We start from the raw sequence: 25073 nt of genomic DNA, 5'->3' as shown, positions 1-25073 counted from the left end.
TTTAATTTTTACTCAAACTAGCTCACATGTCTCAACATGCCAGAGGTCAAAGGTCACGTGTGTTTTTTCTCCTTTAAAACAACAACAAATCTCGGTGTTTGTTTACTTTCTGAAACGGCTGAAGGGACATTTAGGTTTCCTCCCAGCCAGACTGAGGGGAAACCCTGTTTTTGATTAAATAGTTCTCATTGATCCGAGGTATTGATTATTTCTCTTTCCCTTTTTAATTCAAGAGTTTTTCAATCTCTATGGTGCCATAAGATGATTTATTCTGAAAGGTATTCTTTAAGAGAAGCAGCCACTAGCAGAGGTTAGCGGTTAACCGAGAACATAAACATGATTACATTTTTGACTTTAGTCGTTTTAGAGAACACAACCACTGATACGCCTGGCAGAAAACAGACGCAAACAGTTTTAGCCTTTTCTTTTTCTACTTTTTTTACCCAGATGTCCATGTCAATACAGCAGATTCTAAGAAATGAGTTTGTTTGTTTTTGATTAGCTATGGTAGCACGGCTGATAATCCTTTATGTAACATTGAAATGAAAACACATCCACTGCATAATGTCTACAGGAGGAGGAAAGGTCATAAATTAAAAATAGACATCAAGTTCTTGTGCTTCTTGTTTGGTTTAGTTTATATTCCCTCATTAATCACTGAGTAAATGCCATTAGCTATCCGAGTTCTCAGCTTCCTGTACAGATCGTTCGCACATCTGTCACTAATTCAGACCTTCATTACTTTTACATAAAAGACATTGATCATTTGTAGTAAAGAAAGAAAGCATCTGCAGCTAAAAAATACTTCTAACATCCACATGTGAAAAGCTCAGGCCTTTCTGGTTCAATCCGGTGTAGGGCTGATTTGGTGATTAATTGTTGGATTAATTGATTAATAATTGAAACTAAAAGTGCTTAATAGAATTTAAAGCAGGTGAAGCTAAAACCACCTGGATTCTGGGTTGAACATATTTACAGACAAAAAGCATTTTTTCTCTTAAATGCAAAATGTAGATATTTTTGTACAGTTTCAGACTAATTACTGCTCTGAGGGTGACGTTCTTTCAGCAAATGGCTTTTTTAGTCTGTGATTAATCGATTATTAAATTAACTGATAATTATGTCAACATAAGATTCATTACGATTAGTCGTTTCAGCCCTATTGTGCTGCAACAACAACACGTTTGCTCTTGATAGGTCAGACTGCTGATAACCAGTTAATCTTCCACATTGCTTTTTTAGTCTTTTAATTTAGTATTCAGGTGAAGATCAGTTCATTTTATTCTGACCTGACCAATAAAACCCAAACTGAAATGGGGTGTACTTTCTTTCTAGGTCTGGAAAGTGACTGAAAAGAGAGTACAGAACAGTTAGTGTGAACAAAACTTTATTTCAATTATTGGATAATCAATATTTCCAAACAAAAGCAAAAGGGATAAAAACAAACTCTTAGAAACTTTCTGCGGATTTATTTACCAACACAACTTTCTCAGGTCCCTGATGGCTTTTCCAATACTGATGCTTGACGTCGATACTACGCTGTCTTGTTGGAAATGTGACATAAACAAAGTTTTTCCAACAAAAGGACAAAGGAAAAATAATAAAAACTTAAAGTATTCCTACATTAAACACAGTCCTAAGTCCCACAGGGATAGTGTTGCAACATAGACTGAGGTTTTCAGAGGTTAGTGATACATTACTCCACATAATAAGCTCAAATGACATGAGTTTAGGGGCTTTTCCCTACACAACAATATCACCCGGAAGTGGAAAAATAACTTGCATGATGTCTAAAAACTAAAAGTGCTGTTGATGTCGAAGCAAAAAAAAAAATCCTATTGTGAGTAGTTCTTTTTTTAACGTCTAATTATTGCATAAAGACAATCCACATATACATGTCTTTTTTGAAAATGCACGTTCCATTTCAGCATCATGTGAGCTTCTTTCCACTCCTGACAGAACATAATACCTGTTATAACAGGTAACGAGAGATTATGGCACAGTCATAAGATAAATGCTCAGTGACAAATCTTTGTTCTAAGGCAAATACAGCTAATTCTGTAAATTGCCCCCCAGACACTCACTTCCTGCCTAAAGTCTAAAAGGTCCAATACTGACAATCATTACAAAAAAGAAAAACACATCTATGATGATCAGTGGTGTTTCTGCCTCCTGTGGCAGCATCAATGAGGGAGTTCTAGTGAATCTTTTAAAAAAGTAAATATGTATTTTCATCAAATGGGTTGAGGGCAGAAATATTCCACCAGTGCTGAGATTTAACAAGTGTGAATAAATGTCAAGTCTGACAAGATCTCAATGCAAGTGCCAAAGCTTTAATTTATTTCTTTTAAATGTTATAAAGTGATTCGCTTAACCTGAGAATCCAAACAATTGTAGTCAAATTAAAGACAAACCAAAAAGTTGCATTTGCTTTTTTAACTGACATGAATTTATTCCAAACTAAATGCATGTCTGCTTTGGCACAGGTTGCTCCTAAGTGTAAAATTAGTTGGGTTTGTGTTTTTGTGCTAACTGAGGGCTCTGGCTGCTCCGATGCCAATCCTCTCCTACGGTTCCCTATTCATCCATGCCTACTTCCATTTATCACTCATTCAGCTACTTTTGCATACTTTTTCTGTTCCTCGTGAGAGTTCAGTTTGTAAGAAATGCTTACATAAGTATAGATTTGTTGGTGCAGACGTCTTTTGTGTAGAAATCATAGCGTTCAGTACATTTATTTGAGGATAAAATGTGGATACTTTTATGAGAGGGCCAAAGATTTAACCGTTGAATTAATCAAAACATTGGTCAGGTTGCAGTCAGTTGGAGCCACTCCAAGTGTTCACCAGGCCTGGTGAGAGAAACATCAATGCTGACAGAAAATATGCAAAGCTTAAAATGAGATTAAAGTTTCCAAATGGATGTTATTCATTCATTTCTGCTAAATTAGAGAAGTGGATCTTTGCATTTTGTAAAAGTGGCTCATTTATGCTTTATATGTGACTATCTTAGAAATGGTGCATCATTTTGTTGTCGTGTCCAAAAAATCACTGGCAATCTGGTTTTCAAATTGCGAATCAGATGCATCAAAGGATGATGATAAAATATTAGTTTTTCTTATCATGAGAAGAAACACAATGCAGGTAAAAACCACTGAGATAACACTCGGTATTTAGATTACAGGAACATTCTGTGATGAGATTTTTACAACATTTATGAGGAAACTGGGTTAAAACAAGTTGTTCATGTTTGACTTCTCTATGTAAAGTTTTCATCAGGAACCAAATGAACGAGGTCATGATGAAGAATAGTAGTGGAATTGCTACTTTTTGTCAGTTAATATCGTAAAAGTTTTGCAGATGACAAATGGATTTTAAAGAACTGCTATGGTTAAAATAATTCAGCGCCGGTGTTTAAAGGATTATCCAGGTCCAGTTTGACCATTGTAAGTATTTCAATGGTATACTTGATTCTGAACTAGAGACGGTCAAGTGCAATATATGCATCACTTATAAATGGTGAACTGTAAGCTGCAAATTGCAATCCAATGTCACCAATAGTTTCTCAGTACTTCATTGAAATACCTGTAGATCAGACTCGTTTCTTCTGTTTTTATATATGACTGATAAGTGGCAAAATACTCTTTAATCTTATTTTTCCAAATAAACTCCTCCTGACTGCAACCTGACAGGATTTCAATTATAAAAAAATTATAATTCTGTTTCAATACTACGAGATATCTTGTGACATGATCTCATAATACTCCTGAATTTAATGATATTTTTATTTTCTGAAATTTTCAGATATGGTTCTGAAAACAAATGAGGAATATGTCATCTAACCAAACCAAATAAAATATCTGCAACCTTTAATGGAAAATATTCATTGGAGTCACATAACTCCAAGATACGGGAGATTACTTTAAATATACGGCGATCAAAGTGTGCACCAGAAGACCGAAACACACACATGAAGAGGCCTATGGAAGACAACTTCCTTTCTTCTCTATGAAAATCTGGGCAAGACGTGACCAAAACTGCACATGGTCAAAGTGACAAAGGAGCAGAACAACCAGAGCCCAATACTGACATGTCTGCTAGTCTGACCCCCCACACCCCGAGAAACCTGAGCTTTTTAATTCAGTGAACCCAAAGATGCCTTAGATGCCAATGAATCAATGATATACTATACATATGGACACAATCATGAGTTATCTCTCCATACAAACAGTGCTAAAACAACACACAATATAACGTCATCTGCAAAAGTTCAAGACATTTTGGCATTTGTCTTCTTTTAATGGCTTCTGGTTTGCTTTTCAAAATTTAGTAAATACACACTCAGACCTCGCTCTTGGCTGCAGAGTTCGAATGGCATAGTCCCTACTCAGGTTCAGCCATGCTCTGTAAATGCAGGCATAGCACCAAGAATTAGGCAAATGTTTGCACAGTTTTATAACTGACATCTGAAGTGAGTCCATCAGACCTGCTGGTGAACTGTGCAGCAACACGTCCAGCTCATGCCACGTCTCAAAGAGAAAGACTGCACGCCATCAGCTCAGGGACTTGGAGAGGCCATTGAGTCTCTGTATCGGCAATGACAAACGATTGGCTGGCTTGTGTAACTGGGATGGTAACGTTTCAAGAGTCTCATGGGTGGAATGGTGAGGAAGATGCTTCCTCGGGGAAAGCTGAAAAGTGGACAAGGAAGGGAAAGAAAGCAGGATGAGCTTCTCCTCTGCTGCTCAGCCTCAGGGTCCGTTCTCATTGTAGTGGAGGGAGAGAGGCCGCTCGCGCTGCACTGTGGGCATGTAGGGCCAGTTGTAGCTCGAGCCAGAGAGCAGCATGTCTCGGAGCAATGTCTCAATGGGCGTCTTGCCCACCAGTCGCACGAAAAACAGCTGCTCGATGACCGGTGAGGAGACGATACGCAGAGAGGGCAGGCGGAGGAGCAGGCGCCCGAATCGGTTTGGCTGGCTGGGATACTGGTTCCTCACATATTCCTCCAGAGCACACTGGGACTTCTCCTGGATGCTCTCCACATGGGCGACATCAGACAGCCCCATGGCATCTGGAGGAAAGAAGGAACATTTATGATAGTCTGATTAAAGAGGGAACCAAACTCCTCATGACAGGAAGGAGCCACTCTGGATTAACTGGTTTGACCAAAGGGCAGCGTACCAAACAGAAATGAGGGTTTAGAGGTCAGAAAAAGAGCTAAAGAAAGAACAAAAACATTCATGTTAACGACAAACACCGAGACTTGTATGGCTCAGGTGCTAATCCTGCAACTTTCAGATGGACTCGTTCTCCAACTCACCTTCATCCACAATCTGCAAGCTCTGCAAAAGCCTGGTAATGAGGAATTCATCTGATTCAGGTGTGTTGTCAAAGGATGCATCTGAAAATTGTAGGCAAGTAGCTCTAGAGGCTTGGGCACCAGTTTGTGGGTCAGTTTACCCACAAATTCAAAAAGCACCACTGGAGACCGCTGGTCAACCAGACAAAGCCAGTGCAAGTTGTTGAAAAGAAAACCAGGATTTCATTTTCATATTTATTGTTTCAATCCTGATATTGTCAATTCCCTACTGGTCTTAGTCCTAATCAGGAAACAGTTTATCCCTTCTAATAACTATTTGTTTCTGCAGTGCAAGATAACCAAGAGGAACCTCAGAGCTCTGGTTTTGAACGACTGTTTGAGATTATTTTACATATACGTATCAGTTTTAATAAATTGTCAACTCGGGCATCTCAAAAGCAAAGGATAACAGTAAGTGGTAAGTTTTTTTTTTAGGTTTTCTAATCCTTTCCATTAACTGTGAAGAAAATGGTTTCACTACAGTGTTTGTGGCCTTTCCAGTTGAAACGGGATGATTCCTTTTTGTTCCCGTAAATGTGCAAATATTTTGCTTGCTTTGCTTTGGTTTTCATTGATATGTGACTTTGTGAGACTTTTGTTTAAATTTTTAGTCTGTTTGGATGTAAAGCTGAGAAAGGAATGCTTCACCATCAGTGTCTGAGATCTTAGAGGACATGCCATTCAAAACTAACCAAATTTACATTATCCACAATTTAATCTGTTGGACTAGGTAAGAGTCACCATCACAGGCCTCCTCCACCGAGAGGCTCAAGGTAAGATGCTCAAACCTTATAATAAAAATCTACTGCTGACTTCAGAGATACTCATCCACCTCAAGCCTTCGGTCTGAAATCGCTTCCTTCCCAGCCTGGACTCCTGTTTTGCTTCCAAGCCCATCAAACCTTCCCTCTTCTTCACTCCCACCTCCAGCTGAATCTCACACAGACTGAGAGAGTGCGTAACACCGTGAGATATTTTTTGCACCCTCAGCGTGGAGGGGAGAGCAAAGGGATTAAAGCAAAGGAGGTCAGAAAAGTGTGAAGTCTAAACAAAGACATTTTATTGTACTCTGCCGCATACTGTACATTTTGTACGCTGTGGCCCCTGAGTGAACCCACATTCGGCAGACAGGTACTCGATGAGGGCAATTTATTCTCAAGCTTTTTAGGTGAAAGCGCTGGCCTGTAAGCTTTAACCCGTCGCCTTGCATCACAGGTCCGCTTCGTCATCGCAGGCTTTGATCTGTCCCCCGTGTAAACCCCGTCCTGCTGCGCCTCGGTTCCACTCTGGAAACTATTTAATTTACTCCACATTTTAATCAAGCGTGTCAATGCCTCCCCACCCCCAGCCGACTCTATTCTTATCATTCTCTGAGAATAATTGCCCCCTCTTTGGCTATATTTCCCTCCACATGGGAGGCTGCTGGACGGCGTTGTAGTTGGGATTTTTATTTGGGGTCCTGCGTGACTAAACGGCCAGCGCCTGGTCAGGATTAGCGGAGCTGTCTGCGTGGCCGAGACCACTTCGCGTGCCAAAGCGACAGCTCTGTGGGTGCCCTTCCACGCCAAGCACCAACGTGTTCTTTTGTCTCATCCTTGGGCACACAGCGGATCGGAGGGGGCCAAGGATCAGGGTGGCAGGAATGAAATACCCACTCCCTGATGTGGCTTGATGGGTCGGGTCTCCACAGGGGAGCAGAGGGAGTTGCCTCAATGGAAACAAACAGACAATTGGTGATTGTCTGAGCTTGTTAAGATATCCTATGAGTCAGGTTTATTACCATTTTGCAATGCGTCAATTTCTGATATTTTTTGACAGCTTTTTTTCATCAAAACGTGTGTGCACTTGCATCTGCCAACAGAGGAAAGTCACACAAGACGCTCAAGGCTATAGGAGTTATGTAGGTCACGGCGAATCCTGCGTCTAACTGAAGCGCGCCATGCATAATTCAAGTCCTGCGGTGGGGGCAGGGGTCTTGGGGCTTGGACTCAGCTTGGAGTTTGGGGAGCACAGGGGTTTGGGGGGTGGGATGGTGGACGGCTGTTTTCAATAATAGATGGGATCATAAAGGAGAAAGAAGTGATGAAAGCAGGGAAGATAGTGGAGAGGTGGATCTGTAGCCACCCACGTACACAAACAGGTCCAAGGTTCGGAGGAGACGCAGCACACATCAGGAATGGATCTGACAAGCCGTGCAAGAGGCAAAAAAAAAAAAAAAAGGGAAAATGCAATTAAAATCAGAAAGGAGGAACATCTCAGTGTTGGCTCGTTCACCATCCGTTTCCTCCAGGGTCACAAAGCATGATCCTGCAGTGAGGAATCCCAGATGTGACAGGATTCTGGCTTGTCCTGGTTCCCTGTGACTGGAGGGATAAACCACAACAGGCTTTGTATAAAAGCACCATCAAAACAACGAACATCAAGGGCTTTGTCAAGACTTACAGCAGTTGTACCCCTCAGTAGCTCAGTGGTGTGAGTCAGTGGTGCAGCCTGAGAAATAAATGATGTTGGATGTTTGCAGTTTTACAGTGTAAAATGTTGGAAGTCACGAGCTCCTAATGCAATTTGAATACAAAGCTTACTTTTCTGTCTAACTGGATCATGTTTGGGACATAAAGTAAAACACTGGGGGGTTGAAAATACTGCATAGTCGAAGCGTTACTGTTTAACATCGTGATCAAATTACAACCAAATTCAAGGAGGGCAGAGACCAAGACTGTACCAGCTGCATTTACATATGGAGCCAATAAGACGGAGTGTGCTGCAGCGCTGCAGGTCAGCTCCCGGTCAGCCTCCGTGGAGGTGAAGAGGTTGTGGATTAAGTGCAGCTTTTTTCCACAGTTTAAGCACTGCTGTCTGCTTTGCAAGTCTTTTTTCTCACTGCCTTTCCCGTCCTCTGCTACAACCGCTTCCGCTGTGGCTCAAAACAAGGATTTGATGATTTGCATATCTTAATATTACATAATAACGAACTTTTAGGGATAAAGGAAAACAAATTAACATTTTTTTACCATGCATATTTTTTTAAATGTCAATGTTGAGGAAATGCATCCACAGGTCTGACACAGAACGTCCTGTGATTATGTTTTCTTAAATATGTCTCAGTTTGGACATGATTACAGGATTTCCAACTTTAAACTGGAACATAGAAAAGTTGGATTGGATGAAAGTTTCAACTTAATTTTATTTATTAAATCAAAATTAGTTCTGAGAACCACTGGAAACACCCTAATTAATTACTATGTAATTAATCTTTATTAGCAGGTTTGTTGACAATGTGCTGCATATCTGGAGAATAAATAATCAGTTTGTAGTGTTTTTCTTTTTCTTTTACAAAACATTACAAAATAAACGGTACCACTTCTGCACATTGAAGCCACAAACTTGAATCCATTAAAATGGGATTTTGTGCGAAGCAGCTGCAGGTGGTTTGGGTCACTCTCTGCCCGTTTTGCATGGAGTGTGATTTGGAGTTGCCATGGCTGCTCCTCTGATTGATGCTGTTCTTGTCAGGGCAGGTGGACGTCCAGGTCTCGGTGGGTCTGCAGGTGGTCCATCCTCTCTCCATGTTCACATGACGGATTAAACTGAGCTCTGGGAGACATCCACAGCTTGGGATGTTGTTTCAGAGCTAAAGCCAGTTTAAATGGAACCAGAAGGTTCTCTCTGGCCCGTTTACTTGATCTTCATGATGTTGGTTGTTCTCTGATGTTCTTTAGTGAATTTCTGATGACTTAATGCAGTTACAACGATGGATTAGGGCCAAAATAGATATAAAAAAAATGAGTGCAAGAACAGTTTTGGGCTTAAAAAGCAAAAGATTTTGCAGAAAAAAATTGAGATTCATTTTAGAAATGTTCTGGAAAAAAAATGAGAAATTATTGAGTTTCAAAACTGAATTTTTTTTCAATTATTGAAATTCCAAAATTTCCATGATTTTTCTAGAAAATGTCTGATTTGAACTTAAATTTTTGGCGGAAATGAACAGAACTGTATTTAACGATCAGAGTTTTCAAAACCATTTAGGAGCCTGATGAATTCCAATTATATGCCACATTTAGTTTTTCATAAAACTTTTAGGGTGATAAGTTCTTGTCCCTCAACTGCAACGTTAAACTAGCTTTTCACAAGGAGTTTCCTCTTTGCGATGTTTAACCTCCAGAAACGCTCCAGCCTGGCCGGTTCTCAAACTCCCGTTAAGTTGTTGTGATTAAGACACAAATAAACCGATCAGCAGAACCTGCTTCAAAGCAGGTTCTGCTAATTCCCTCTAAACTTATTCACACTAGAAAGGTTGTGTTTTTGTTGACATCGGAATCGACCTTTAACCCTCCGTGAGTCTGTGAACCACAAACAAATCCCAGCCATATGGTTACAGCCGTGAAAGATGGCACGGCGCGAGTTCAGCCATCTGCGCCGGCAATGTGACATTAAAACCAGGCGTTGCATCACTGTAAAACAAGAATGTTATGAACTCGCAGTAACGACACACGGCCTTTTATTTAGACGATGGGACGGTGTAACATGGTAATCTTTGTGTTTTCAGCCGACACCATCTGGATGTTTAATCTCCTCCAAATGTCCTGGATGTGAGCTTTTATTGCTCAGCACAACATTCAGATATTTACAGTGTTTTTCTGGGTTTCCAGTCATTTTCTTAAAACAAGATCAGACTTTATCTGCAGAGATGAAACGGCATTTATTATATCTGACATGCAGTTACACTTTTTTACATGTATTTTCTCAAACTAGAAATATTTTTAATCTATTATTTATTGTTAAAAATACTTTTAAAATTAATACTTTAATGGATTAATTATGACTGTGCTTAAGTTCAATAAACTGGGCTGAGCTGTGATGAGACTGATTTTGCATAAATTGTGTGAAATTTTAACGTAAAATTCAACAGGCCTGGATTTAAGGGAATGTGGACCCAGAACTACAGGAATTGATGCCCTGTGATTTTATCTTTTTGTTTTTTATCTTATTAAACAAATTGTATTTGTACTTTTTAAAGTCAGAGCTTTGGCGTGAAGAACTTCACCAGGGTAATTTAGGCCTGTCACAGTAATAAATTCTGCGATAATATTGTTGTTTTGAGACCATTTTCAAGTAACATAACGGTAGTTACTTAGTAATGCAAGAAAATATTCTCAACTATCAATAAACTTTAAATTCTAAAGAACATTTAACACCAGAAGACGTTTGAAATATCCAAGCTAAATAAATAAAACAACAGAAGCAACAAATAAAATGAATTATAAACTCTCTGTAAATAAAACTGTCCTTCAAAAAAGGAGCCAGTTGAGACCAATAAACCAGAGTCAGGACTTTTGTCCAGTCTTTGGTAGAAAGAGGGAAAAGAGAAAAAATAATAAATCATGCAAATGGAAATTAGTGAGATCATTTTAATTCATCCTGCAGTTAATTGGTTTATTTCTTAGTGCGGCAGGAAAGTAATGACTGCAAATTAGCCTGGACTAAATGACAACATTTTTCCATTTCACATTAAATCAAATAAGCAAAGAGAGTGAATCATTGTCCTCATATCATGAACATGGGAGCTGGAATCTTGAATAGAAAGTAACTAATTTCATCTAAATCTAGTTTGTTCAGTAAAATGTCAGGAAATGGAGATCCTACTGGACGACTTCAACGTTATAAAGTAAAACAACTCAAACATGTTGGAGTAAAATAATGCTACATGATTTCAGTACCTGCTGAAATCAACCAAATGTAATGTACGCCGCCCAGTGCTCCATGCCGCTCCATGTGTAATGTAATCAACTGAATGTAACCAAAGGGGAAAACATTTAGTTTCTTTCCCCTCAAATTAAGATGTTTTCTGGGGTTTTCAAACCTACTGACCTAAAATCTCACCACTAAAATCTTGGGAATCGATCCAAACTCACCTGACGTGAAGAGCACGATGGACTTGAGGCAGGAGTATTCGGCCGTGTCGACCTGCAGGGCCTTCAGCTTCTCCACCTGCTCCTGGAAGACGCGGATGTGGTCCATGAAGGCCACCACGCGCTCGGCGGACATGGGCGAGGCGTGGAGGCCGGCGGCCGCCAGCAGGGGCGCCACATGGAGCGGCATGGAGCACTGAGCTGCGTTCAGGACGAAGAGCTCGCTCCACGACATGCGCAGCAGCGCCACCTGCACAGGAACACAGAATGGATGGGAAGGTTCTGAAAATCCAGACCAGATTTAACCAGGTGAGCTTTATTCTTTCATTCACAAACTATGAGCAAACTTCAGTTTACAGAAGCATCAACTAGCCGAAATGTTGCTCACCTGCACGTTGAAGGTAAACAGCATTGATGAACTCAGACAGAAAAGCTGCATTTTAATCCATTTAAACTCTGAACTGAACCAGCTGCTGGGACGTCCTCAGTCGAAGTTAAATTTGTTAAAAACGGGAATTGTTGAGTGTCAATTGATGACTGCGTTCTGACCCGTGACTGTGGCGCTGATATCTGCACTGCAGATAAAATCAGCAGCATGAGAACGAGGCTCGACAAGCACAAGTCTCAAACTAACCAACTGTGAATCCAAGAACAATCTCCTTTTTGGATTCAATTTTGGCCACTATCATAGTTTAGATGTTGGTTTTCAACTTAAAAAGACTCACTCCTATATCTTGCTGAGCAAATTTAAAGTTTGCTCATTCAAATAAAAGTCAAAATAAAAGCCATTAAACTGAAACTTACTTGTTCAAATTCATAATCCTGACTTTATTTTCCATCATTTCCATGAACTTGAAGTAAACCTGAAGGAGTGACAGCTGATAGACATTTCTTCCTTTCATGAGAGATGATCCGGTTTTTCTTAACGATCAATAGAGGACAAACTGAAGTTCATTCAACCAGCTTTAATCAGGGTTTGCAAAATAGTCAAGGAAATTAGCATTTTATATGGATTTCCAAATTTATCAGGAAAAATTACTTTTGGGTAAAGCTAAGTGTGCTAAGCGTTTTCAAAGTTAGCAAAAGAGCTAAAGTGCTAAATGTCGAGCTAGCGGCGCTATTAGCGGATTTTCAGTTTACCAGAAGTTTCCTACAACTGGGTGGATTTACTCAAAGAGGCTGGAAATAAGTAAATATGAATGAATTAAAAGATTTTATGGTGGTTATATATGTGTGTGTGTGTGGGTGTGTGTGTGTGTGTGTGTTGTAAATATCACCATATTTATGTTTTTATTGTATTTATATTGTATTTCTTACACCGCAGTGTTTTTGGAGTTGGCTCTTTTTGACTATAATCTCACCATACATGAATGTAGAGACAATAACTTCATTAATTCATTCAAAAAAACTAACATTTTTAACTCTTTTTTACAGTGTAGCTTTATTACATCTGACCTTTAAGAGTAGCCAAAGTTACTGACAACAGTTTTTGGAGCACATAAAACAGCTGGTGTTGAAAAAAGACAAAATATGAACTGAGAATTGAATCCAAACGGTTTAAGTTGATCCGGGTTGTAAGCTGGTCTAAATGAAACCGTTATCAGCTTGTTGAAAGAGGAACGGAAACATTCACCCTGAGTGAAAGCAAACGTTGTTATTGTCGTAACATTTCATGGTTTCATTAACGGTCTGTTGCTGCAGCAGCAGGATGAATTCATCATAACATGACTACCAAATGTCCAAGTGAATATTTATAGGTACAACAGTTCCTCTGAGCCAGCAGCATAAATCTGCATGAGGAGGATCGATTTCAGGTCGGTCCACGCTCAGCGCCGCGAGGTTCTCCCAAACAGAATCCTTTTTACACGCTGCTAAGTGACACTCAATGCAGATGTAGAGGAAAATATTATCTTTTCATTTATTTATCGGCTCATTTCTTTTCCAAAGTGGCAGGAGAGAAATGAGTTGTCAGATTTCTTCTTGAGAAGGTGAGATCTAATGACTTCAGGTGCGGCTTCCTGGAATCTCCAGGCATTTTTCGTCTGAATGACGAGAATAAAACCTGGAAGCGGCTCAGCAATGACAGCAGGCTGTGTCCAATCATTTTTCTTTCTCTCATCAGGCTCACCTGATCCATGAGCTGCAGGTCGGGGAAGAAGGGGATGTTCTTGGCCCACTCCACGGCGCTGAACAGCAGCCGAGCCGCCAGCTCGCAGATGTTCTCGATGCCCATCAGGTTGTTTCCCTGCATGCACTGGGCGCCGTAGCGGGACGTGGGGTAGGGCTCGGCGCGCAGCAGCAGGGAGATGAAGCCCGACAGGTAAGGCTGGCTGTTGTACGGGTCGGAGCCGTTGGTCAGGTACTGACCCGGGCTGCTCTGGGAGTTCGATGTGCGTCCTCTCTGCACAGCTGTCCAAAAACACACAAACACTGCATGAGCTTTACAATCGTTTCCCAGATTATAGAACTAATTTACAAGTAACTTTTCAGCAGCATGTCGGAGCTCATTTCCTTCATACTGATGAAAAGGTTTTAGTTTCACTGGCAGATTACACTGAAAAAAGAGAATGAAGATCCAAGTTTAAAAAAGTTAATTTGTTTTTTGTATTCAAATTCAGTTTGTCAAACTTACTTTACTTACATTTTTTAACACAATTTAACAAACTTAACATATTTACTTGGATAAAATTAACTTGATTACTTTTAGCAAATTAACTTTTTTTAAGTTGGATCAGCAGTTTTCTTTTTCAGTGTACCAAGTAATGTTAGTCTGGTTTATAATACAAATATCTTAAACTTGAAAAAAGACAAAACTAACTTAAAAGTAACTTTTCACCTACATACAGGAACTTGTTTTAATATTACTGAAAAGGTTCCAGCTCCACTGGCAGATTACCCTGAAAAAAACAATTATTCTGATTTCTGAAGTAATCAAATCAGAATCTCATAAAATTAGTTGTAACAAATTGGAGTCAATTTTTAAAGTTGGTTCAAGAAAGCATTTTTTTGTGCTTGACTTATAACAGGAAAATTGTCTTATGAGTGAAATAATCTGCCAGTGGAACTGCTACTTTTTCATCAATATTGACTTAATCTAATCCTGCATCTAGCTGAAAAGTTACTTTTAAGTTAGTTTAGTCTTTTTTAAGTGTGCCAAGATGTTTGTTCCAGAAACTAGATAAAAATACCCTGTCAGACTTTGTGTTTTTGCAGAGGACACGTGACAGGGAAAACGAAGTGAGCCCTGAAAGCCTAAGTAAAGGTAGAAGCAAAGGAAAAAAGCAGCAAATTGGGCATGCAAAATGTGTGGGGCTGCAGAAGGAGGTCGAGGGGCGAAAAACATTTCTCCAACTCTTAAACGTGTCAGTGCTCGTCTCTTCAGCGGCCGAGCCAAGGCCATTCCCCACCACTGCTCTGCATCAATGAGTAATGACAAGCAGCAGCTGTTAAAGATATAACACTTCTTCACACCTACATATGTTATGCACCCACACATGGACACATGTAACACACACACAAACACACACAAACACACAGGGTGCCCCTGTATTGGCAAATGGCTGAGCCTGAAGCGAACAGGGCACACAGAGGTCAAACTCTCCAACAAACACACGTCCCAACCCCCCATGGGCGAGGAGTGATGATGATGCGGCGAGCGCTCAAAGGCCCATTTGGAAAACACCTGTTCAGCCATCCCCACTGTCTGACTAATAACTCCATCTACTGTTACACGGAGCAAGTGTGAGAGGGGAGAAAGGCAATGAAAATGCAAAGAGGAGCCATGTGTGAGGGGGTGAAAAATGAGGTAAAAGGCTGGAATAGTGAGATAAGGTAGAGAGGGAAAGGTGGTAAGTCGAGAAAAGAGAGATTGAGGGCAAAGAGAGGGCTGGAGGAAAAGGTGAAATATGGAGGGAGACAGGTAAAGGCTGGAGAGAGAGAGTGGGTGAGTGAGTGAGTGAATGGGGGTGTGGAAATGCTTTTTAAATATCACCTGCAGCCTCACCCACAGCTGCTGCAGCAATCGAATGCACCGTGACGCGTCTGGAAAAGCGGGAGGTCAACTCACTGCGGAGCGCGCGGAAAATGCCTTTTATTTGAGCCTGACGAAAAATACCTCTGCACAAAAGGTGCTGACCTCAAAGCACTCGTTTCTCCCCATGAACTGCTTAACCTGTGGCAATCAAGAGGAATGCACGCCACTCCTGCGAGCTGAAGCCATGAGAAGATGCTGCTTGTCACACAAAAACAACAATTTTCCACTTGATTTCAGTCCAACAGCGATAGAAACAAAACTCTGAATGAAACTGTTGCATTTAGTTTTAGATTCATTCCCTGATCAGATGTTTTCAGTCACTTCAGCTGCAGATTTTCATTGTGAATTGAACCTGCTTGTCTTGTAAAGTACTAGTATCTACAGAACTAATGATGTCTGTGGAAGAGGTTGAATGCAAGAAAACATTGAAGTACAAAGAAGTTGAAAAACCTGGATGAATTTCACAGTTTTCCAAAACTTTTACTTCATGGTAAAATGTCTTGTTCTGCCTTCTTCAGATGCAATACATCATCAGAAAAAAACAACCCCAACCTAAATGCATCTAATTTACTCCCTAAGAACAAAAGTTTTTAACCACCTACATCCATCTGTAGGTGAACCAGGAAGGAGACTGGCTGGTCCACACCAGCAGGGGGCGCCCTACAACTGCTACAAAGTCACGTTTTATAAAATAAAGCCACATAAAATGGGAAATCTGCACTTTTAATATTGGTAATACAACAGTAACACCATTAAAAATCCTCAACACAGTCAGTGTCAGACTGTAGGAACGAGAAGTTCAGATATTTATCAAAACGGCAAATTTCCTTGTAAGTTGTATTAAAATGTAAATCTGAATCATGTTTATCTATACAGTCAATTAGGTTCGTATGTGCTCACTTTGTTTTTACTTTCTGGTTCTTAACCATATAAATATTAAAGTTTCTGTTACAATGTGATGCTAGGAAAATATTTTTATGCTGCAAGTTTAAATAATAGATGGATGGGGGACAGAAAGTCTCAAGTGTTTCACAAAACGCAGCAGGATTATTTTGTCTGCATGAGGGAGAGGCTGATCGTGTGTAACGGATTTGACCCGGTATGGTTCAGTCGGTGGTTCCCATCCTGTGCAGCAGCAGCTGCCACCAAACCACAAGTTTTCATGGGTTTCCTTAAATAAATGATCTCAGTAAATGTGAGTAGCTGTGATAAAATATGTGTTGGAGAAAGTTTCTGAGTTGAAGCAAGGATTCAACTTTGTGTCCAGCTTGAACTAGTTTAGCATCAGCGCTAACGCCAAGGACAAAACTTAGCAAGAAAGCTAACAATCTGAACTTCCTCACCTGGAGGCAAATGTTGCCAATTTATCACTTTGTCTTTATGTTTAGCAAGTATTCCAACTCCTCTAACTCGCTTTATTGCTAGTAAGCAGCTAGAAACAAATGTAGCATCTTTTTCTAATGATCCTTTTGTGACATGAGAAACAGTGCCACAGTAAAGATGGCCGTGTTCAACCGTCATCAAAACAACGGTGTCTAATGAAACTTTAAATGTTCCTGGTCACAGATAACTCAGTTATCTCCAGAAGATTACAAACCAAACCAGACTTTAAAAAGTTCAACTAAAAATTTAAGGTTTGAAATTATGCAGATCATTAAAGAAATGAAAATATATATTTTTTAAAAAGTCTTAAGCAGGTTTGTTTAGGAGCCTCTTTCTGGTATTAAGAACAGATAAATACAGAGGAAGCATCAGAAGAAGGTTTGCTTGTTGCTGCAACACAATCAATGTATTTCTTACTCACTTTGTGTCTCTCCTTCCTCCTTCCTCCAGTAACAACGTGGCCAGTTGTACAAATTGGGTGGTGATGCAAATTTTAGGACAGCCAATGGCGGCTGTCCTTGCTTTGGCGTTGGGAACACTGACCCAAAAACGTTTAAAACACCTTAGTAAAAAACAAACTTTAAAATCCTCCTTTTTGTTCCTTGTTAAAGCGGGCGGCTTCGTGAAACGTCCTGTTCGTCATGAACCCAGCAGAGCTCTGTCGTCTGCATCCATAAAACGTGTTTGTCTGGAATGATAGGTGGGAATCTGTCTCCTTTATTCATGCTGACATATCTGAGCTCTTAGGTCTGAAATGTATATTTAGGAAGAAATGGGACAAAGAAATATGAACTAAATGCATTTATCCTGTTATTTATGAGCTGCTGATTGACTGTATTTCTATTGGATTTTGGAAATATCAATTGACAAATATTGCCCTTTGTTGAGCATAAAGTCATAAAACAGAATACTACAAAAAGTAACTAATTGATATGAATGATTAAAATAACTGATAAAAAGAATAGCCTAAAAAATGTATGAAGTTACAGTAAGTATAAATGCATTTATTCTGACTTATTAAATTGTTTTTTAGCAGTTAAACTTGCATGATTTCCACATCTACAACAATAAAATGCACATTTTGTGTGCTGTATTTTATTTTTGCTGCATAAAAACTGCATCTGAATCTCGCTGGATTACCATGATGCAACATTTTAGTGTAATTTAAACGGTAAAATGTTTAAATTACATTAAGTACTTCCCTGTAACTTGTGCATCACTGCACTGACTCTTCAGGACACTTTGAATGTATTTCTGACACGTCCAAGTCAGTGGACTTTGTCTCCTAATGTTCTCATGCCACTAGAGGGCGCTGTCAAACGAACAGAGTCTGAAGGGACTGAGTCTCCTTCCTCAGCTGAGAAGTCTTAGAGGACTCACTCCTGATTCAAACATTCACAGCTATTAATCTGCTCTGGTGTCAATAAGCGGGTAATTCTGCGGACGGCTGCGTATCTGCTGGAGCCACTTGACTCTTCAAAAGCCTCATTGTGGGGGTCACTCGTGCCTGAGAGGCAGAGCGCTCGAGTACGTCTCACTGAAACACATCACTCTCTGTTATGCCTCGCCTACAGAGATGGACCAAAACACAGGGAAGGAGGGAAAGAAAGCAGGAAAAACTGGGTGATGGAGGAAGAAAGGAGGGAAAGATGACATGACAGAGGGCAGAAAGAGAGAAACGAGATTAGAAGCAGATGCCTGAGCAGAGGGAAGCAGGGGGGATGGGACCAGAAGGTACCATAATCTGTTACTCTGCTTTTAAATAACTAAATTCTCTGCAATTTGACAAAAGTTACTGGGTTTGTTAAGTCGAAACAAGCAGTTTAATCCAGAAACATGTCTGGGATGCAGCTTGAGGAGGGAAATGACCATGAAGATGCTTTGGGACCCAATGCAGCAACACAAAATCTTACAAAGTATTTTTTTGTCTAGTTTCTGGTGCAAATATTTTAGCACATTTGACATAAGACAAACTGAGTTTAAAGTAACTTTCCAGCAAAACGTAGGCACTCGTTTTAAATGAGTAATTCCTTAATATTAAAGGAAAAATTCTCATTCTGTTAACAGATAAATTAACTTAAAACTTTGTAAAAAATGTCTTGTTATAAGTGAAATAATCCACCAACAAATACGTCTTCAACAATATTAAGGAATTGTTTGCTTATATTAAATGCCTATGTCTTCCTAAAATGTTACTTTTAAGTTAGTTTTGTCTTATCTAAAGTGTACTAAGATATTTGCACCAGAAACTAGACCGAAAATACTTGGTCAGACTTTTTGCAGTGCGTTTCAGCTGTGACTTTCAAAACGCCACTTCAGCAAACGGCAGCTGGCGGAGCGCTGCTGGGTTAGCCTCTGGGTCAGGCAGTCAGAGGAATTACAGCAGCTAAATACAATTAAGGCCTATCAACATTTGGTCCGAAAGGTCAGCGCGGATGGAGGAAAACAGACGCATTATGGATTTGGATTATTCTCGGAGTCGGGTTTAATAAAGTGGCTTTTTTCAGCTCTAAAGCCTCGGCTTGTGAGCGTAGCTAAAGCTGGCGATAAGATACAGTGACTGCAGGATGCAAAGAGAAACAATGTGAGAAATATTTAACATCCTGACCTAAAAGAATAAAAACAAAAAATCTGCATGAAAAAGACAGAAAAGTAACTCTATCTGCCTGCAGTGCGTGTGAATGCACATGTGTGATCCAGCTGAGAGGGCAGCCTGTGATGTGACACCGAGGTGATATCCCCACGGCTCTCATAGTTTTATTTTGGCCCTGAACTTTGACCTGCAGGTCAGTGCAGCGGGGCAACGAGAGACAGAGCGCAGCAGAAAGGAGCCAGTGTGTCAAAGGAGCTGACGCAGACACATAACATTAAAGCTTTGGTGGAAATAATCACAGTTTTCTCTGTTTATCTCAGCTGCTTCTATTAAAATCCATCTTTTAGATTTATGCAAATTTCACCAAAAAATTAACATCTTATCAGAACCACAGCAGGAAACTGGAAGCCAGAAAACAAAGTCACTTCTGTTGAAACTAAATGTTTCAAACTGTGCAAGAACAGACTCCTACATGGTTCTTCTGCTGATGTCATACGAACGTTTCTTAAAACGCTAAAAAGACTCAACAGTTCTTGTAAAATAGAATTCACTTCAGGAGAGACGTGACCACAATGCAGCCGGGGGCCATTTGTGGCCCCTGAAATGATTTTGTGTGGCGCAGGCAGTTAATGCAGATGGAAACTTTTCATTTTTACTTTGAAAAGAAAAAGTGAATTCGGTGTGTTTCTTCCTACTGGAGAGAATCAACCAGGATAAGCAAAGCGTGATTTCATCAGATGTTGACGTTACGCATGAAGGACCAACCAGGAAGCAGAAGTATTATAACCCTACAAATTAAAATCAACATCAGAAAATATTGACTAAAGTATAAAGTATTCAAAACCCAAACTTTTTGCATCCACTGGTGAGAACTACATCTATGCAGATCTGCTTTTAATTAATTTATTAAACTTGGCTACAAATGTTTCAATGCAACTAGCAGAATCTTGTTTTAATTGCTCAGAATTAATACACAATGTTTTATTATGTTCAATAATAACCTTTAGAAATTCACAAAATGGACCAAAATGAGGCAAACCTGCAAAACATTTCTAAGGTTTTTTAATCTACAATAATTTACATAAATCTACCCAACAAAAAAACTATATATTTATTTTATTAAAGTAGTATGAGCAGAGTACAGTTTATTGTTGAGCAGGTAAAAAAGGCAGCATTTTGTTTCTTCTTTCATTTTTTTGGGTCTCTTTTTTTTTCCTTTTGTCGTTTTGATTTGATGATTTTGGCAAAAAGTTCGGACATCCCATCTTTAGGAGCCGAGACTGGATATTTAAAAAGTTGCGGTTTTAAAGTAGTTTTCACAGTTTAAAATGTTTTTATGAGAAGCTTTAGAAATCCTAGGGTGAGTGGAGTTTCCTCACGCAGAGCCGATCCGACATCCTGCTGCACAGAAACACACTTTCTCTTCTTTTAATCACAAACAGAATGAAAAATCACCATGACGAAACTTGTAGCTCCATCCACTGGTTTTAAACTACAACCGTAGATTAAGGTGATGGCACAGAGGCCTTCCAACCTCAAAGAATTTGAGTTCTTTGTCAAAAAGAAATCATCAAAATACCAGAGGAAGTATGCAAAACTTTGATTACTGCATTGCCAATAATAGTTTCCTGGTAATGATTCAGAAAATTATAATTTTATTGAAATGCAGATGAAAACAGATATTTTAATGCCACCTTTTACCATCTGTTGAAACGCCTGCATCAAACTTCTTAAAGGAATGAAATCATTTTTAATCTGACAGCAACATGAATCATTTTAGATTCAACAGCAGCATGTCTGATGAGCAGCTGCCCACAAATAAATAAAATCCACTACATCTCTTCTAACTGCCCGTTTTGAGCGTTCAAACACTAAAAATATTTAAATATGCATTAAAACACACGGCGGACCCCAGACCATCACTACAGCAGCAGCTCACATCTACAACCTCCTCATTTCTGCTTTCAGGGCTCCAGCCAATCAGCACAGAGGAAAATGAATGTTGCTCTTGGATTGGCTGCATTGCAAAAAGCAGCCAATAGGATGCCAAGTAGGATTACAACAAAGGATTTCAGCTTCCTAAGCTTCATGTTCTTTCAAATATTTTAGTTATGCTCTGTGGGAAAATCTGTGAACCGGGAATGTTGTACACAAAACCCACATTAAGACCACTTTATTTAGGTAGTATGTATTCTATATTTTTACATTATTATAACTGTAATAATTAATATGCTGTAATATCTTACAGCAGCAGGATTAATTGTTACATTTGATGTATTTTTATTCTTATTTTAAAGTTTTAATTCTCCTTTTAATACCAATGTTATATTTTATTTTTCGCACACCATAAACATCTAATAGTTTCCAAAGTCTAAGCTGGTTTTATTCCTCAGAGGTTCCCTCAAAAATCAAAAAGGACATTTAAATTGTTAGCATCAAATTTATTACGGCAAATATGAAAATGTTGCTCAGACCCAGGCGAATGGTGCAAATATGTAACAATTTACGGTTCTTCCAGCCATTATGGTCCAAATTAAACCAGGTGTGTTAAAGATGGCTAAATGTTTTGGTTGTTTGTAGAGAAGTCAGGGGTTGTACAAACCAGCAGTCATAAAATCAAATGAATATTTCAGAAAGAAAGTTTTCTGTTCAAATTTGCAACCAGCTTTCCTGTCGTTTGAGGACAAATCTTAAAAATGAAGCACCTGCTCAGTAAAAGTGTCCTGAGTTATCCGTCAGACATGAAGGAGCAATGGCCGCCAGAGACGCGACAGAGCGTAAGTGCAGGCCGTCCCGAGGCGCTGCTGGACGCAGAGCGACAGGAACCGACGGCAGGATTTCACGTCTGGGAACTTCTGAATAACCTGCAAATAATCTCACCCTGAAGCTCGTTTACATTCCCATCACAAAATCCCCTTCTGCATAAATAATCTGCACCACACAGTTTCAATCCAAGCATCTTTTTTAATGTAAAATCCTTTTAATTTATACAAAAACACATTCTGTGCTGAGTTTCATCCCAGATGACTGAGCTGACTCGTGAAAACAGGCTGAGAAACTAAGGAAGATCCCACTGTGTTTACTTTTGTCACATTAGCAGCTCAGAACTTTACAATGAAAATCTGTCCCCCCTCCCCCACATGTTGCTTCTACTCTGACCAGAAGCATTTTCAGCTGAGAGGAATTTAATCATTAACTCTGCAGCAATGTGCTCCTGGTTTAACTATTAGAAACTCCCAAATAAGACATTTCAGGAGCGCTTGATGGGAAGTTGGATTAGCCAATGCACGCTGTTGGACTTGAACACACCACTGGGATATTCCCCCCCGCCTCCTCAACGCTCCACACATTTGGACTTTGACTTCAGTCCGTCCTCTGGTTATGTTTTAGTTTTGGTTGACCTACATTTACCGCTGCTGTAACGCTCTGTCAGGGTGCAAAGTGGGTCAGGAGTGTTCAGAGTGGGAATTACAGATTTCTGCGCTATAAACAGATGTTGGGTCTGTTTATCATCAGAACACGCTGCTAATTCCACCATCGCCATGTCTGTGGGCGCTCACAGCTAATTCAGGACACACACAGCAGACAGTGTGACCTTATCACGGTGAATAAATGCATGTTCTGTCTTCAATGATTCGTCCTTTCAGAATTAAAACATGCAGTTCAAAGGAAGTGTCATGTTGATTCTCTTTGCCAACAGAGAAACAACTGCAGCTTCCATGAAGCCGCCTGGCGAAACGACTCCACCGCTGCCAGCAATTCAGACGTTTGATTCCAACCAAAGCGTCTTCCCGTCAACCAAGTCTTCGACAAATGATATGATGTTCGACACGGAAAAGAGGTCAGATGTCCCCTCTGGAGAGAGTGACTTTTAAATCTGCCACTCGTGAAACCTTTAAAAAGTCTTCTCAGGCAGATAAATATTAATTTACTCTGAGCCAGAGTCATACAAGAAGATTCACTCACTTATTTTCTGCAAGGGAAAATCTTTAAGTGGAGTCAAACACACGAGATCTGTCTGTAAATAACATCCACAACAAAACTCTCACTGATCTTCAAAGGTTTTGTAAGGATGTGAACATGTCTAGATTGAAACATATGAGAATCTTCCATTCTTCCATTCAGGTGATGTAAGCAGAACCAGGAGAGCTGGGCGACCCGGCGGACGCTGAACGGTCCTGAGACCTCTTCCAGGAACCCAGGAACCAGAAACCAGCATTAAACACTCATATCAGCTTTCCAGGGATACTTTATTATTTATTTCATCCTTAATTTTCCTGTGAAAACAACTAGTTTAGAGTAACACAGGTTACTAAAAGCAACTAGCTGAGCTGTATTTGTGTAGAAGGTCTTCAGTCAGGAGAGAAACCTGAAAATTTCCACATCTCCCAAAAAAAAATGTTCAACCGAAATATATCAGTTTAATAATATTTACACAAATAATTAGACCTGCTCAGATTAATATCTTCTTATTATTGATGATGGACTCGACTCTTCCATTTCCATCATGAAGAAAAACACTTTGTTAGATTCAGCATAAAATCTGCTTCAGTTGTGATGGTCAGCCGTAACACTGACATCCTGAAATGCAGCCAGAGCAGAGATGACCAACATGAACTTCATGTTTTTATTCAAAACAGAAGAGCAGCAACGGCAGCTGCTATATGTTGATTATGGTGATGTGATGTGTAACATTTATTTATTATTTTTGCTTTTGGTATAAAGACTAAACCAAAGACACTGAATGAACTCTTGCTAACAAAGTCATTATCAGCTGCTTATTTTGCAGAATGCATTTAGACTAGTTCATTCTTTCAGCCAGCTATCTGGCAGCAACAGGTTGGGGAGGGGCTGTACAGTTTTATAGTAAATCAAATACAGCTTGAGGAAACTCCACTCTAGCAGTTTTTCCTCTGACATTTCATTAAAATATTCTAAATTTATTTGAGAGAATTTATTGCAGAACATTATAAATCATTACTTTTTAAAACCTGGGCATGCTTCACTTCCCAGAACTGATAAAAAATTAATCAATAATAAAGCAGCTGACTAAAAATTTGAGAAATGAAATTCCGTTTAGATTTCAGAAATAAAATAAAACCAAAAAGCGTATCTCAGAGGGAGGATTTGCACAAACAGCTCCTCTTCTGACAGAACTCTTTGTCATAATCTAAAATGTTACATTTTACGGCTCGTTATTAAACTAAATCAGGAGCATGAACAGCTTCTGCAGCCGTAAACACGCATGCGGCGCATCAGGAGATTTCCTCGGGTTCATCCAGTCGGAAAGGAGCATGACCGACTCGGTGTGGCTTGCGGGTTTCTTTACATGCCAGCAGCCTACAGTCCACACGCACGCAGAGGCGCAGGAGTTCACCCACAGGAAGCCTTGAGGGATCCGCTCAGATGTGAGCAGGGCGGGTGTTCCTAACCTGTCCGGAGGTTTTTTGTTGTTGTTGTTTTTTACTTCAGTAAAGAACAAAGGGCGAAGAGGACACGATCTGTCCTTCAGCGTCCACTGGCTAAGTGTCCTTCAGAGGGATTTGCTGCTGTTGACCTTATCCTGTCTCCTGATTAGACTGAAGTGTAACATCTCCATTAAATACAGACATTTAATGAACTGAGTCTTAAAAGCAGAATGCACATAAACTACGCACAGCTCGCATGTTTTACTTTGATTTGTGCGTAAATCGGCGCGCGATTCCATATTTTTCCCTAACATGAAAACTTCCCTCATATTAAGGCAGGAAAATGTAAATTCAAGAATTATAATTTTGAGATTTAGTTCAAAATATGT

At 39.7% G+C, this 25073-nt stretch overlaps 1 protein-coding gene and 2 long non-coding RNA genes across 4 annotated transcripts in view; 2 read left to right on the top strand and 1 right to left on the bottom strand.

Annotated features, from left to right (window-relative positions):
• Positions 1-1391: 1391 nt before the first annotated feature.
• Positions 1392-3387, top strand: LOC107838483 (uncharacterized). The gene is made up of 2 exons (XR_001664558.1): positions 1392-3228; positions 3269-3387. It is a non-coding gene; the product is annotated as an uncharacterized LOC107838483 (long non-coding RNA).
• nr2f5 (nuclear receptor subfamily 2, group F, member 5) overlaps positions 2407-25073 on the bottom strand; it is a 30287-nt gene continuing 7620 nt past the window's right edge. For both annotated transcript variants that reach the window (XM_007570544.2, XM_007570543.2), the window contains exons 2-4: positions 13396-13676; positions 11271-11517; positions 2407-5070 (exon numbers count right to left, since the gene is read on the bottom strand). In XM_007570544.2, coding sequence (XP_007570606.1) covers positions 4751-5070; positions 11271-11517; positions 13396-13676 — 848 coding nt within the window. In that variant the 3' untranslated portion in view covers positions 2407-4750. The remainder of the gene's footprint in view (positions 5071-11270; positions 11518-13395; positions 13677-25073) is intronic.
• LOC107838484 (uncharacterized) lies at positions 13502-23714 on the top strand. The gene is made up of 3 exons (XR_001664559.1): positions 13502-13587; positions 22977-23117; positions 23402-23714. It is a non-coding gene; the product is annotated as an uncharacterized LOC107838484 (long non-coding RNA).

This window comes from Poecilia formosa, unplaced genomic scaffold, assembly GCF_000485575.1.
Source record: "Poecilia formosa unplaced genomic scaffold, Poecilia_formosa-5.1.2 Scaffold263, whole genome shotgun sequence".
Lineage (NCBI taxonomy): Eukaryota > Metazoa > Chordata > Actinopteri > Cyprinodontiformes > Poeciliidae > Poecilia > Poecilia formosa.
Note: the sequence above shows the minus strand (reverse complement) of the source record. Positions and strands in the feature narration are given on the sequence as shown.